Source organism: Mandrillus leucophaeus, unplaced genomic scaffold (assembly GCF_000951045.1).
Source record: "Mandrillus leucophaeus isolate KB7577 unplaced genomic scaffold, Mleu.le_1.0 Scaffold1285, whole genome shotgun sequence".
NCBI classification, from domain to species: domain Eukaryota; kingdom Metazoa; phylum Chordata; class Mammalia; order Primates; family Cercopithecidae; genus Mandrillus; species Mandrillus leucophaeus.
The window spans coordinates 197,669-213,602 of record NW_012101238.1 but is presented as its reverse complement, the minus strand read 5'-3'; the positions used below and the strand labels follow the sequence as shown (position 1 = coordinate 213,602).

The 15,934-nt window shown below is 47.5% G+C and overlaps 2 protein-coding genes across 3 annotated transcripts; one reads left to right on the top strand and one right to left on the bottom strand.

Moving 5' to 3' along the window:
• Positions 1-1,415: 1,415 nt before the first annotated feature.
• CSTL1 (cystatin-like 1) lies at positions 1,416-6,743 on the top strand. Its single transcript, XM_011972309.1, has 4 exons — positions 1,416-1,583; positions 1,915-2,257; positions 5,754-5,864; positions 6,583-6,743. The coding sequence occupies exons 2-4, from the start codon at positions 2,039-2,041 to the stop codon at positions 6,664-6,666; spliced, it is 414 nt and encodes a 137-aa protein (XP_011827699.1). The 5' UTR covers positions 1,416-1,583; positions 1,915-2,038; the 3' UTR covers positions 6,667-6,743.
• Positions 6,744-11,652: 4,909 nt separating this feature from the next.
• Positions 11,653-14,795, bottom strand: CST11 (cystatin 11). Of its 2 annotated transcripts, XM_011972307.1 has the most exons (3): positions 14,534-14,795; positions 13,774-13,878; positions 11,654-11,839 (listed from the first exon to the last, which is right to left on the bottom strand). In XM_011972307.1, the coding sequence occupies exons 1-3, from the start codon at positions 14,759-14,761 to the stop codon at positions 11,756-11,758; spliced, it is 417 nt and encodes a 138-aa protein (XP_011827697.1). In that variant the 5' UTR covers positions 14,762-14,795; the 3' UTR covers positions 11,654-11,755. The 2 variants fall into 2 exon arrangements, with proteins under 2 accessions (XP_011827698.1, XP_011827697.1); XM_011972308.1 differs by lacking the exon at positions 13,774-13,878 and having other exon boundaries at positions 11,653-11,839.
• Positions 14,796-15,934: the final 1,139 nt, after the last annotated feature.

The window sequence follows — 15,934 nt, the reverse complement described above, 5'->3', positions numbered from 1 at the left end:
CAACTCCCATGTTTCTTAAGCAGATTTATTGTTTATGCTTTGAGCCCCACGTCCGTGGGGTTTCTAATATGGCCCACCCAATGTTATTTTTCCTCTCTACGGGCCTCAGTCTGACAGGAGTATTCCAGGTGTCCAGGGGATGCTGAGATGACCCAGGTCTGAGTGGCCTCCCCGATTACTCAGAATCCTTCATTATCTATTCTACAGCAAGTGGCCCTCGGCAGCTCAGGCTCAGGGAATTTCAAACATATCACCTCCACCGGCTGGACAAGTCCTCTCGAGACAGGCTCTGGGGCCAAGGGAGGATGTTGTCACAGGTGCTAGCAACATTGTCATGATGGAAGGTGGCCTGGTTTCCGGGACAAGAGGAACCTGACCAGGCCAAGGGTTAAGTGTGGGTTCAGAGTCACAGAAGAATCACGAAGAAGATGTTCTTATGCACCTGACACCTGACTTGGGAGCAGGTTCTTTGCCTATATCCAGTTAGTCTCTACCACAATCCAAGAGGAGTCTTTCTCCCCATTCTCATATTACAGATGAAGAAACCCAGCATAGGGAGATGAGGTAACTCTCCCAGAGTCCCCAGCGAAGGACTTGAGCTGGGACAGTTGGATCCTAAGGCTCCTGCTTCCCCCACCTCAGCACGCTACTCTTCATAGAACAATGCTTTATTTACTTTTGGCTATTTTAACCTTTATTTTGGAATAATTTCAGACTTAAACAAAGGTTGCAAAAATAGCGTAAAGCATTCTCATATACCCTTCATTCCACTTCCCCAAATTTTAACGTATTATACAATCACAGTACAACGGTGAAAACTAGAATATCAACATTCACACAATACTATTAACTAATCTGCAGATTTTATTCACATTGCATCAACTATTCCACTAATGTTTTGTTCTGGTGGGATTCCATTTAGGGTGTTTTTTCTGCTGCTTTTTGTTTTTCCTTTTATCTTTTTCTTTTTTTTTTTTTTTTTTTTTTGAGACAGAGTCTCACTCTGTCACCCAGGCTGGAGTGCAGCGGCGCCATCCCGGCTCACTTCAGCCTCCACCTCCTGGGTTCAAGCGATTCTCCTGCCTCAGCCTCTCGAGTAACTGGCACTGTAGGTGCATGCCACCACACCCAGCTAATTTTGTATTTTTAGTAGAGACGGGATTTTACCACGTTGGCCAGGCTGATCTCGAACTCCTGACCTCTGGTGATTCACCCACCTCAACCTCCCAAAATGCTGGGATTACAGGCATGAGCCACCGTGCCCAGCCAGTAAATGTTTTTAAAATAGGGCACTCATGGACTTTTGGGGGTAAGTAACACCTAATCTTCAGGGGTCTGCAGGATAATTTCTAAATGGGGCTCACAGCTTATTCGTCCCTCATAGGGAGGCTGCAATTACCTCACAAAGCTCCACTAGGGTCACAACCAGGTAGCAAAAGCCAGGGCAGGGCCTGCAGGTACAGGGGGATCCCGCAGGCAGAAATCTGTGGTGGGTGGGTGACAGGTGAGCAAGGAGAATGTGTCTCTAAAGGAAGCACAGGGAACAGGTGGTGGCTTGGTAAGACAGTTGGAGCCCAAGGTAGGTAAGAAGAATGTACCACCTCTTGCTCCATATGACTGCTTCCTTATATCTCAGTTCAGATACTACCTTCTCCATAAGGCCTCCTCCCTTCCCGTAAGTGATGCTTCTCTATGACCCAGATCCTATTGCAGAGCACTGGAGGGGCTGTTCTGGGGGCTTTCTTCCCTGAGACCTGTGAAGGCAGGGAGAGGGGCTTGCACACCTTGGCAAGTGTTTAAAATTTTTGCTTGCCTGGATCACCAAAGAACTGAATGGGTGGTGTAAATGGGTAGAAAATGAACTGACTGGAAAGTGAGTGACAAGGTTCAGTTTGAATCTCTGTTTAAATGCAGGCAGGCCATCCCCCAGGAAAGCCTATGTTGGTGAGGGTCACCGTGGGAGAACGAGTGAGCTACTGCCTGGCACCACCACACCCTGGAAGGTGCAGTTGGGAAGAAGGTTCCCGAGGCTGTAGACATGGGGATCAGATGCTGGAGAAACCCCCTGCTGCTGCTGATTGCCCTGGTCCTGTCGGCCAAGCTGGGTCACTTCCAAAGGTGGGAGGGCTTCCAGGAGAAGCCTATGAGCAAGAAGAACATGAATTCAACGCTTAACTTCTTCATTCAATCCTACAACAATGCCAGCAACGACACCTACTTATATCGAGTTCAGAAGCTAATTCGAAGTCAGATGCAGGTTTGTACCTTGCTCTTCCCAGACATCAGCAGGCCCCGTTCTTGCCCTTGCCCTTTCAGACACATGAGGATTCTGGGGTGGCTCCTGAAACAACCGAGCAGTGGTTCTCTGTGAGGTCCTGAGTGGGGAACATTTTCACTTGTAGTGGGTCCATTGTAGAGTTGTTCACATCCCAGAATGTCCTCAGCCATGCTTCTAAAATTCTTTTCTAAGGACTGGCACGAACTCTAACTCCATTACACTTAGAAACAAAAATGTTCACTGAGGATTAAACTCTTCCTTCCTTCCTTCCTTTCTCTCTCTCTCTCTTTCTTTCTTTTTTTGAGATGGAGTTTCACTCTTGTTGCCCAAGTTGGAGTGTAATGGCATAATCTCGGCTCGCTGCAACCTCCACCTCCCGGGTTTAAGCGATTGTCCTGCCTCAGCCTCCCGAGTAGCTGGGATTACAGGTGTGCACCACCACGCCTAGCTAATTTTTTGTATTTTTAGTAGAAACAGTGTTTCACCATGTTAGCCAGGCTGGTCTCAAACTCCTAACCTCAGGTGATCTGCCCGTCTTGGCCTCCCAAAGTGCTGGGGTTACAGGTATGAGCCACCACGCCCGGCCAACTCTTTTTCCTTGGGAAGAATTGCCTTTCATTCTGATATTCGACCCTGCCAGAGTGACAGCAAGGATGATTTTGCTCCCTTTAAAGTTCTCATTTGGCAAAATACAAATATTCTCTGTAGGCCTGTAGCCCCCAATATTTTTTCAATGTCCAGGGTTGTAAAATTCAAAACTGGGTTTTCTGTGTTATACAAACTTCACATTACAGAGAGGGTTTATTCTGGAAGTGGAGGGGATGTGAGAAGTAGGGTTCAGCCAGATCACCTCACCTTCTGTTTTACATATAAAATTTCTCTGAAATATATTAATTGAAGGATAATAGAAGAAAGAAAAGTTGTTTGGGAACCATTTTTATTGGTCCAACATTTCCTCAAGGTCAGAATAATAAATTATACAGTCACCCTTGGTGTCCATGTGGAATTGGTTCCAGGACCCCTCAGGATGCCCACATCCACGGATTCTCAGGTCTCTTGTGTAAAATGGAATAGCATTTCCACATAACCTATGCACATCTTCCTACATATGGTAAATCATTTCTAGATTAATTATAATAACTGGTACAGTGTAAATGCTATGTAGATAATTATTATACTGTACTGTTTAGCGATTAATTACAAGACAAAAATGTTCAGTATAGAGGCAACCATACATTTTTTTTCCTGAATATTTTGATGCACAGTTGTTTGCATCCACAGATGTGGAGCTCATAAGTACAGAGGGCCGACTGTAGAAGTTGGGGCAGCAACAATGCTATGTCCTAGTTCAATTAGCTGGATTTGAGAAAACACAACTGGCTATGGGAAAGCTCTTTGGCCAGAGAGTAAGGCAACTGTAACTGAGAGAACCCGCAAGGAGGGAGTGCAGGGTGGGCAGGACCAGTCAGCGTAGGTCAAATCCTTATCCCAGTGCAGACTGTCCCGCGGACTAGCTCAGTGAGGCACTACTACCAAAAGATGGCGATGTTGTCCATTTGGTTCTTGGTTCTTCCTCTCTTGGTTGAGACCCCAAGGAGGCTTGTCTTGTGAAATCAATCAATTACCATTAAGTTAGCTGTTAAAGAATAATGATGAGCATTTGATGTCATTCATATTGATAAGGAGACAGAACAGGCATGCCTCCTGGTAGCCGGGTGGATCTTGGCATGGGCCTCTGGGCACCTCCGCACCCAGACGATTGTGTCTGTCCTTACACCTCACAGAGGGAACAAGGGCAGGCATGGAGGGCTGTCAGGTGCCTCTGGGGCTTCATGCCCAGCTCCTTCTGATTGAGGCTCTTGGTCAAGTGACATCCAGACTCTCCAGGCCTCAGTTTCTTCACCTGCGAAGTGGCTCAGAATAGGAGGGAAGTACTTATCACAGTGCCAACATCTAATAGCACTTGTAAAAATCTTTGCCGTTATTACTACTACTCCTGTCATTATCAAACAAATAAGTCTAATAATGAATAACTCTTTGCACACTGGAACATCACTTACAGTGATGACTGGTGGTTTAGTTTTTTCTTACATTCTGAGCGTGCTGAAAGTCAGTGTGACCATGCCTGGTACAGCCCTGCAAATGCCCATGCGTGGATGGCCCCTGCATGCTTGGGTGCTGGGAGCCTGGTACTGCCCTCAGGCCTAGCCCCCCTGCTGCCCTGTCCCAGTATTTGCTAAGGGTGTCTTCCTCCCAGGAGCAGTGTGGGCACTCTCTGCGTCAGTCACTACCCCAGAGACGACCAAGCCCTCTCGATGGGCTTGACCAACAGTGACGGGGCAAGGCAGCAGGGAGCTTCCCAGAGCTCCTGCACTGGTGAAGATCCACTAATCCGCACATCTACTCAGGGAATCCAGCTCAGAACCGGACAGGGAACTGTAACCCCCAAGCTCTCTGTTAGAGTCTCCCTTCTGGGAGTAGGACCTCCCTGCCCACAAGGGCTTTTCCAGGCTCCAACCCCTGTAGGGTTCATGGCCTCACACTTGATCACAAGTGAAAGAGCCATGGGGAAATCCCTGGCGTGTGTTCTCCGTGGCTCGTGTACCCACCATGCCTCCTTCCTTCATTTCTGTACACGCTAATAGGAAGCTGGCATTATTCTCCTTGTTTCCTAGATGAGGAAACTGAGGCTCAGGAAAATGGAGGGACTCCCCCATGGTGACAGAGTCTGCAGGGGATAAAGCCAGATTTTGTGTTCTGTCACTCTCCTAACACCGAATCTGCTTCAAAGTAATGCTGCAGACACTTTGCTAAAACATTTAATAATTTATAATTACGAAAATATTTAAAATGTATTTTATGCATTAAGGGAAATGCATGCTTCCATTTAGCCCACATAACAACTCCATGAGCAGGCACAACTGATTTGTACTTTGTAAGTGGAAAAGCTGAGGATGCTAAGTAGCTTGCTCAAGGTCAGTCAGTAAATGGAAAGTGCGTACCCCAAATCAATTTGATTTCAAAACTGTTTTTAACTGTATTGCTAAGCTGCCTTCCGCTAGGTTGGTCAGGAAGGATAGTAGGGAGACAGGAAGTGGCAGAAGGGACTGGGAGGGTGGGGACAAGATGCTGACTCTGTTGCATTATGAAGGCCACATGAGCCAGCCTGGGAGTGGCCTGTGGTGGCCAGGCAACCCAGCTTCATGTTACCTCTTCTGTCCTGAGGATGGAAAGGAGGCAGGTGAGAAGCTTTCTGTGGCTGCTGCAGCAAACAAACCTATGACCAGGGGCTCTGGCTGCCATTGCCCTCCCTCCAGCCAGAAGTAGGGAGAAGGGAGCCCTGCTTTTGGTGGGTAAGCTCTGGGAACAAGGACTATGGCTCTGGGGGCTTTACTGTCAGTCCTAGCTTCTCCAGGAGAGGTTCATCCACTGGATGCTTGGAGTCCACACTAACAGCACAACTGATTCTCTGCAGCTGACGACAGGAGTGGAGTATATAGTCACCGTGAAGATTGGCCGGACCAAATGCAAGAGGAATGACACGATTAATTCTTCCTGTCCCCTGCAAAGCAAGAAGCTGAGAAAGGTGTGTAGTAGGAGTCATCCCAAAGGGACTTGTGAAGTGAACATTTTAAAAAGCAGCAGCTAGAAGTTGGCAGTTTTTCCACTTAAGTGGATTGGGGCCAGCTGGGGCCCAGCCCCGGAGCTGCCTGGCACCTCCTAAGGGGGAAAGAGGGAGATTTTATATTTGGGCTGGTACAGCCCTGCACCCAGGCCTCTAGTTGCCTGGACCTGTCTCCAACCTGGCCCGCTCCCCAGACCCTCTGTGTGAAAGTAGTGTTTGCCTTTCCTTGGGGTCCTTCTTCTGTCTTCTCTCTCCCTCTCCAGGTCTCTAAGCATTGTCCAATTTCCTCCTTGTTCCCTCCTATTTTTCCTGGTCCGTCAGTGGCATCCCTTGAAAGCTGGCAGATACAAGTGGCTCCCCCATGCCTAGGGAGGTGCAGGAGAAGGGGACGATGCTATTGCTCCTTGCTGGCCTGCCTGGTCCATATCACAGGGTCCTGCCAGGCCGCAGGCTCCAGCTGCACCTGCTGTGGGTCCCAAGTGGCTGGGTAGGGGGAAGACAGGGTGACATTCCTGTTGCAGACTGGCCCTCCTTTCTGTTTCTACCCTTGACTGTGGGCAGCTCCCCTCTCTGCCGATGGGGTTCATGTCCCCACAGGGACAGACCTGGGGAACAGGCGCCTGTTGCTCGCCTTTGAAAAATACTTCCCCCAAAGTCTGTTTTCTTTCTTCTTCCACAGAGTTTAATTTGCGAGTCTTTGATATACACCGTGCCCTGGATAAACTATTTCCAGCTCTGGAACAATTCCTGTCTGGAGGCCTGAGCATGTGACCAGAAACCTTGGATGAGGGCTCAGACGATTGAGTTGTGCACTGGCTATTATTAAACTGTAAAGGATCATGTCTCCCTCATTGGGGTCTCATTACACATGCACACACACACATGCACACACACATGATTGTACACGCATGCACACATGCACACACCTTCACAACCCCCATACACAACGCTCACACTCACGACACCCTCACACTCTCACCACTCACACACAGGCACACCCACTTTAACAGCCTCACACACTCATCCACCCGCCCACCCACTCACTCATACATGTCAAACACATGCACACTCACTCACACACACTTTCAGTGGTCTTCAGGAGTTGGTACAATCTTTTCTTTCTGTCTTTTTTTTTTTTTTTTTTGAGACACAGTCTTGCTCTGTTGTCCAGGCTGGAGAGAAGTGGCACAATCACAGTTCACTGAAGTCTCGACTTCCCCGGGCTCAAGTGATCCTTTCACCTTAGCCTCCCAAGTAGCTGAGACTACAGTAGCACACCGCTATGTCCAGCTAATTTTTTTTTTTTTTTGAGATGGAGTCTCGCTCTGTCGCCTAGGCTGGAGTGCAGTGGCGCGATCTCGGCTCACCGCAACCTCCGCCTCCTGGGTTGACGCCATTCTCCTGCCTGTCTCCCAAGTAGCTGGGACTACAGGTGCCTGCCGCCATGCTTGGCTAATTTTTTGTATTTTTAGTAGAGACGGGGTTTCACTGTGTTAGCCAGCATGGTCTCCATCTCCTGACCTTGTGATCTGCCCACTTCAGCCTCCCAAAGTGCTGGGATTACGGGCATGAGCCACCACGCCCGGCCATCCAGCTAACTTTTTAAAACACTTCTTTTTGTAGAGACAATATCTCCCTTTGCTGCCTAGGCTGGTCATGAACTCCTGGGCTCAAATGATCCTCCTGCCTCAGTCTCCCAAAGTGTTGGGATTACAGGCGTGAGCCACCATGCCCACCCAGCTTGTGTAATTAGAACAGAATGTTCATAATCATTGGGGAAACCTCATCATTCTTTCTTTTTCAAAGAGATGGAGCCTCCCTCTGTTGCCCAGGCTGGAGTGCATGGTGTGATCTCTGCTCACTGCAAGCTGCGCCTCCTGGGTTCACGCCATTCTCCTGCCTCAGCCTCCCGAGTAGCTGGGACTACAGGCACTCACCACCATTAGCCCGCCCAGCTAATATTTTGTATTTTTAGTAGAGATAGGGTTTCACTGTGTTAGCCAGGATGGTCTTGATCTCCTGACCTCGTGATCCGCCCACCTCTGCCTTCCAAAGTGCTGGGATTACAGGCGTGAACCACCATGCCCGGCTTGAAACCTCACCATTCTTTCTACACCACCCCACCTCTCTATGGCTTTTCGGAAATAATGGCAACTTGAGGGAGTATTGCTAAAGAGAAAGAATAAACACAGAGCAAGAACCTCAAACTTGACAGCAAGACCTGAGGGAGAAGAGAGGATGGAGGAAGAGAATTAAAGGAGGTGAAATTCCTGTGCAAAAACAACCTCCCCACAAACATCACAAAAACAAAAAGGCCAGAAAGCACCCAGACCTGCAAATCTAAGCTAATTGAGGGCTGACTAGGTGACCAACACTGGTCTGCTGCCCACATTGTCCCATTGATCATCATGACCACCCTATGAAATAGCAACTTTTCCTCCACTTTATAGATGAAGAGCCTCCAAAGGCAGCCTCTGTCGAGATTCTAACATCCTAGCTTAACACAGCTTGTTGGTTGCATTTTTAGAAATGGAATCATACAATGTATATTCTTTTGTTTCTGCTTCTTGAATTCAATACATCTGTGTTGTCTTGTGTATAGTTCACTTTCATTATTGTATAGAATTCCATTGTGTAAATATACCACAATTTATTGTACTGATAATGTACTTTTGGGTCGTTTTCAGCTTCTAAGAACAATAGCTATTAACAAGCATGCATGTACCTGTCTAATGCTAGACACATTACATGTGCTGCTTTTCTTTTCTTTCTTTCTTTCTTTTTTCTTTTTTTTTTTTTTTTTTGTGAGACAGAGTTTTGCTCTTGTTGCCCAGGCTGGAGTGCAGTGGCACGATCTTGGCTCACTGCAACCTCTGCCTCCTGGGTTCAAGGGATTCTCCTGCCTCAGCCTCCCAAGTAACTAGGATTACAGGTGCCCGCTGCCATGCCCAGCTAATTTTTTTTTGTATTTTTAGTAGAGATGAGGTTTCACCATTTTGGCCAAGCTGGTCTTGAATACCTGACCTCAGGCAATCCACCCGCCTCGGCCTCCCAAAGTGCTGGGATTACAGGCGTGAGTCACTGTGCCTGGCCACATGCATGTGTTTCTATTGGATATATGCCTAAGAGTTAGTGGGTAATAGGATGTGCTTATGTTTAGCCTTTAGCTATTTTTTGCTCAAGACTTTTAAACATTTTTTGTTTTTTACCTAATTTGTTTTTCTAATGTTACTTACCTGTCAATTTAAATTTTGTTCAATCTCTTAAGTTCTTACTTTTTGAACACCTTTTATTTATACGGTCTAATTGTACTATTTCTATCTTTTTTTTGCTTTCCAACTTTAGTCATCTCTTATTATTGTTATTGTTATTATTATTATTTTATTTCAACAGGTTTTTGGGGAACAGGTGCTGTTTGGTTACATAGATACCTTCTTTCGTGGTGATTTCTGAGATTTTGGCGCACCTCTTACCTGAGCCGTGCACGCTGTACCCAATGTGTATTTCTATCTCTTTAAATACAATTTCGTATGGACACTCTATTCTTTTTATAATGTTTTACCAAACTTTGTGGCATTACTTTGAATTTTTTAAAGTGAACTCTCCCACCACCACCCCCTGCCCACCTTGCTTTCATAACTGGCAAACAGGAAGGGTGAGCCTGAGCCAGCATCGAGACAGCAGTGGGCACCCAGGCCCTGGTTGAGTACAGGGAGGCAGCACAGCAGAACTCTCTGGTGATGGAGCAGTGCCGTGTCTTGAGCGTGGTGCTGGTTACACAAATGTACGCATGTGACTCAATGACACACACACAGTACCAATGATGGCTTCCTAATTGTGATATTTTTCTATGATGTGATAAGAGATAACCATTAGGGGAAACTACAGGAAGGACACAGGGGACTTCTCTGTACTACCTTTGTAACTTCTTGGAAATATACACTAATTTTTTAAAAAACTTCAAAGAAAGCCCCACAACATTAGCTGAGAAATCCAAGAGATTAATGGGCACAAATTTCCACTTTCTCTTTTTAATCTCCCCAGAAATAATAATGCCTGCTTTGGGGACACCATAGCCAAAAATGTCAGAAAAGTGTTGAATGTTGACTAGTATTAAATTACTACCACTGCCACTGTCAGAGTTCCCACTAATGATTAATATGTATTTGAATGCCTGCTTCGTGGTAGGCACTGTGTTAAGCAATGTATATGCATTATCATCATCAATCTTTGCAACTGCCTCAAGGAGTAGGTGCTGTTGTTCTCAGTTAAAGATGAAGACATTGTAGGTTAGCATCATCCCAGGCAGTTAGCGGAGGGAAACCCCACCTGGGCTCCCTACTGAAACAGGGTCCTGGGCATTCTAGCACTTCAATAGTGAGAGTAAAAGCCAAAAAAAAATGATTTGTTCTTTCAAAGCCAGCCCCATCTTGGTGAGACTTGGTGTTGCTGACGTGCATCTCAGCTGACAGTTCACACGTGCAAGAGCTCTCCTGTCGGTGCTCTGCCTATAATCTCTCAAATCTCTCACTTTCTGTGTGTATCAGCTTGACTTCCAGATGCCAGACCCTGTGCCCCTTTACCTGTGCACTGTCTCTGCTGCTTACTCTGCCCTGGAGCTGCCGCAGGCCAGAGGTACTAGGGAATTTATGCCCCCTAAGAGCCAATACTGACGGGAACTGAACTGTTGGATAAATACCCCAACTCCCTCTCCCCGCAAGGAGATGAATGCCGTGTGTGTTTGTGTGTGTGTGTGTGTGTGTGTGTGCACGCGTGCGCATGCTATGGTGTCCCTAGACCTCGCCTGTGGTATTAAACCCAGGGCTTTTGCTTGAGCTCTTGGGAACAAGATGTTCCTCTCTTTCTTACTGGACATGAAGGAGGACACACCTAACCCATTGAGCTGCTGGCAGCCTCCCTGCGACCACATGGAGGAGGAAGTGGAGTGGGGTGAGCCGGGCAACATCATCTGAGATCTTGAATCAGGCTATGGAGTTGGGGGATGCTTCCTCCCATGGCTGCTGTGCCCTCTGTGGAAAGAAAGCCCCTTGAACAGAGTACTCCTGGCTTCTCCCTGTCCTTGGGACTTCCTCTCCTGGTGGGATGAATCTGACAGGTCTGTTTGGGAAGAATGAACTGGGCATTGTCACCAGGTCCGCCTTCTTCACATGGGGAGCACATATATCTCTTTGCTCCTCCAGGAGAGGAATTTGTTCATAGACAGACCTAGTTTGGTCCAGTGTTGCTCGTGCAAAGGGGCAGAAGTCTAATTCTGGAGTTTGCAATTAGAAAGTGCACTTGCCTGCAAAAGTAAGGCACATCTCTCCACCTGGTTATCGCATCAGTAGCAAAGGCCTTGTCTTTCTTAGTTCTTTGTGTGATTTCTTCTTATTTCGCGTTTCAGGCAAGGAGAGAGGGTGATCTTCACTGGGCCCCTCAGAGGTGCCATCATAGGCCATACTTGCAAATACCTCTTGACTGTTCAGTTGCTTTGAGCTTCTTCCCTCTCCTTATTCTGCTTCTCATTTTCTCCATACTATTTTAAAATCTAAAGAATCTTAAAATCTTGCCTGATGTGATAATGAAATTGAAGTTCTGCTACCATGAAGGCATAGGTGATAAGGTCAGGAATAATATAGATCACCTCATTTGGACCCCCAAACTGCCCTGGCCCAGCAGAGTTTCAGATTATTACTATGAGCTGAAGAATTTGGTTAAAAGGAAAAATAAAAAAAGTGGAATCACGACCTTAAGAGAGTATGTTGACAAACATTTATTGCCTATTTTAAGGATTATTGCTCATTGCAGGATTCTCTCACATGCAGTAGCCACAGGTGTATGTTCCAGGACACCTAGTCACTGCTGCAGGTTTTGTTCAAAATTTTGTACTGTTCAAACCAGGGTATAGCAAACACTGAGAAGAAGCAGTTGACTTGCTAAAACAAAAAAAACAAAGGCAGTATTTTAAAAGATGCAAGGTGAAATTTAAAAGGAGAAGGAAGAGGATATAAGACATGAAAATGAAGAAAAGGCCACCACCGCTCCACCCCTAAAATCCTATCTGACCACAAACAGAAGGGCATTTTCTAGAATGATCCCAGCAATGTTACCATCAAGCGACTGAAATCATAATAAATATCAAACGAGATATTTAGAAATAAAGTGTCTGAGCAGCCCATATTCACCATGGGTACTGCTGATTCTTTTCTCCCTCTTCATTTTTACTCATTTTTTAAAACTCACTTCTTCCCTTACTTGTCCTCTCTTGACTCCATTTATTCATCCACCCATTCTTCCAACCATCTATTTACTCCTCCATTCATCTACCCATATGTCCAGCCATCCATTTGTCCATCCATTTATCCTTCCACCCATCCCCCCATTCATCCATTTACCCATCTGTTCACTCATCAACCCATCCATCCATCCATCCTTCCATTTACCCATCATCCATCTCCTTTCATTCTTCCATTTATCCCTCCTTCCATCCACCCATCCATCTTTACTTCCTGATTTTGCTTCCTCTCTCTCCATGCTTGCAGCGTTGCTTCATTTCTTCATCCATCTGTCCACTGCATCATCTCTCTCCTCACTTATCCCTATTTTCTCCCAAATTTATCTTCTCTATTTTGCTTCCTTTTTCCATAATAAAAATAATACTTTAAACATATTATGCATGTTATTAATTATAATTTCTTAGCGTAATTTTGTTTTGTTGCTCTTCATCTGAAAGCCTGGGGTAGGGGTGCTAGGCTTTAGTGTTTACTTTTGTCTTAAAATAACATTCAGAATACCCACTCCACTAATTCAATCTCTCGAGTCAAAAATCGTCTTTCATTTTACTTTACTGTTATCTTTAATTACTCTTTTTGCAGATTTCACAATCTTCTTCAGGAAAAAAACAAAAAGTCTACCTTGTTAGATCTTGAAGAACTAAAAGACGTAAAAAGTGCAGCGGGAGCTCAGGGAGGATCACATTTCTGTGTTGAGGACACCCAGGCCATTATAACTAGGCTGATCATATAATTTATGAACCTAACCAGGAGACATTTGTAAGCAACAGGGGATGCTATGAATGATTGCACTGAGAAGTTAGGCATAGATCAGGGCCACGCCAGGCAGAGCGGGACATCCAGGCAGCCTCGTTTTCATTTGTTTGGGTAAAGTCAGGAGATTTGCAGGGCACATAGGATTGGCAACCTTCAAGGCCGCTTTGTATGCAGGGTTCACTCTGCCCATGCACACTGTGGTGCTGGTGGTGTGGGTCGGGATCTGCTTACTGTCGCACAGATGGGCCAGTGCCGTGTGGGAAGAAGGCCTTTTGGAGCTGGAGCTGCCTTCGGGGGTGGTGGCTTCCCAGCAGAGCACATGCATGCAAGTTTGTGCCCCTCACCCAGTCAAATCATTTCCGAACTTGTTTCCTCCCCTCCTTCTCCCCCTGGATGAACACAGCTGGATGAAATGAGAGAGGACAGCAGCCCAGCACTTGCGCAGCCCAGCACTTGCGCAGCCTTGTCATGTTGACGCTGAGGTATTCAGTCAGCGCACCTGCCAGGTCCCTCCCACAGGCTGCTCAAATATTAAGAATTGTCTGCTTCCCTCACCCCAGAGTGTGCCCCTGCAGCTCAGCCACCTCAACTCCTCTCTCTGGATACGTTCAGCCTCCTCACACTCCTTCCAGCAACAAAGGAGCAGCATCCCAGCCATCTCCACCTTTGCTTTTCCCCTCTGAGAAAGGAGGTGTTACCCATGCATTCTTTCAAGCCAGCTTGAGTAAATTCCAATTAATTCTTCCCAACTCATTCTAAAGCCACAGAAAAACCTCACTGAAAAGGACTTCTGTCTAAGTTAAAGTGCTTTTACCCAATACCTTGTGAAGTTCCCCTTCCTGGGGGGCACAGTTCATGGTCTCTGGCTTTTGGCAGGTGGTTCGCTGCATTTCCACATTCAGGTGATACTCCAGGTGGTCAGTGATCTGTGGGCGGCAGGTGGTGGGGAGGTACAGCGTGTCTCCTTCTCCCCTGTCTGTGGTTTCTGTGCCTGGGAGCTCCGCTACCCTGCATCCAAGGGCAAGGACCTGGTCCTGGGCAGGTTAGCGGGCTCCTCTCTCCTCTTTCTGTTTGACTCATGATTGTTTTTGTCATTCAAAGAGAATTAACCAGAAACCATCAGAAACATGATCTTTCCCCTTGGGCAAATCTATCCCTTGGATAACACAAGTGACGCTAGTGGTTCTGGATAGGGGTCTGTAAAGGACTGCATCGTAAACATTGTAGGTTTTCTTGGCCATGCGGTCTCTGTAACTACTCAGTTCAGCGTGAGTGTGGCAGCAACAAGCAGTGGCAGACAAAGCACACTCACGCGCATGGCTGAGTCACAAGAACACGACTTACAAAAGTGGGCAGCAGGCAGATTTGGCCTTTGGGATGTAATGTTCTGAGGATCCCTGGCCCTGGGTTTCGTTTAAGTGCCGTAACTTCATTCACCCTAGTGAATTTATGCTTCTCTTAAAGTGCTCACTTCAAACGAAGCAAGGTTGAATTTCCCTTGAGTGGGACTATTCCTGACACCAGTGGCCGCCTGATGTGGGCGTATCAGGCCTGGGGAGAGGCGGGAAGTCATACACTCACCCGCCTCTGGACTTTCAGGACTCGGAAGATCCTGAAGTGGTACTTGTCATCACTTTCCTTGTTGTACTGGTCGGTGATCCATTGCAAGGTGTCCTTCGCATAGTTTTCTACTGCCGTCACTTCATGGACACTTAGAAAGGTTTTCTTCCTTGCTTGGTAGGTGAGGGTCATCAGAGTCAATAGAATGGCCAGCAGGAGCCTTAGGGCCTGCCAGGGCTCAGCCATCATCCTTCAGCTGCAAAGGAACAGGAAGAGTCCTCTCTGCACCTCTCAGGGACAAGCTGAATCACACTGACCCTACCTGCCCTGGCAGGATTTAAGAGCAGCTGGTGGTGGACACCCACAGCTCTCCTCTCCTCCTCCTCCCCCTTCATCAGCAGCTGAACTCGAGGGGAGAGCAGCAAGAGACTGTGCAATGGTTTTTGCATAAGTTCATGCCACACACATGCTAACACACACATTTTCTCTTTGAGGGGTTGCTCCCTCAGCAACACACAGGCTTCTGTGGACCCAGCATTGTCTTGGTGGGAGCCAGGCCAGGGCCCCTGGGAGTCCTGGAGGATGGTAACTGCTGGAGACACAGGGAGACGGGAGGCCAGGACTGGAGCATGCATAGGTGAGCCGTAGGGGATGGACACTGTGGGGAGGGGATGCCTGCACCAGAAGTCACTCTCCCCGCACCTGGTTCCTGGAGACGAGTTCTGGAAAATCCCCTCCCTTAGAGGATGAAGGAGCAGAGGCACCCTGCAGAGAAGTGTGAAGTGAGGGAGAGTCAATTCTGACCCCAATGATTCCCCAGTGCCGCCAAGTTCTGGAGTGGCTTCGGCTGGACTTAGAGGTTTTGGAGAAGGAAGCGGCCAGGAAGCTTCAGGTGTGAGGCACAGGGAGCTTTCTGCTTGGACATTCTGGTTTCCTAAATGCCTCATCCTGGGGACCTGATGGGAGTCCCCGGACTTGACAGTCAGTTAGGGAAGGAAGAAGCCACTGGTGGATGGAGGCTGGAGCTTGTGGCCCCCGGCACACAGAATGCAGGCTTGGTGCGCTTACGCTCGGTTCCTAGAAGGCCTGTTATGGTGTCATTTGGGAAGATGGGATACACAAATGTGCAGTGATGGCTCCTGTGTGGGAACCCAGGGGAGGAGCCTTGGGCGCACCCAAGGCCTGTTTCGAGGCTTCCTCATGTGCCTCCAGGGAACCAGGAAGCCAGGGCCTCTTTCCTGACACCCCTGCTCAACCTTCCCTCACAGACACACTTGCCACATAGCCACACTCACACCCGAACACACAGACACACAACACACACACACACCTGCACACACAGTCACACTCACACACTGAAAGACACACAACACACACACACCTACACACACAGTCACACTCACACCCGAACACACAGACACA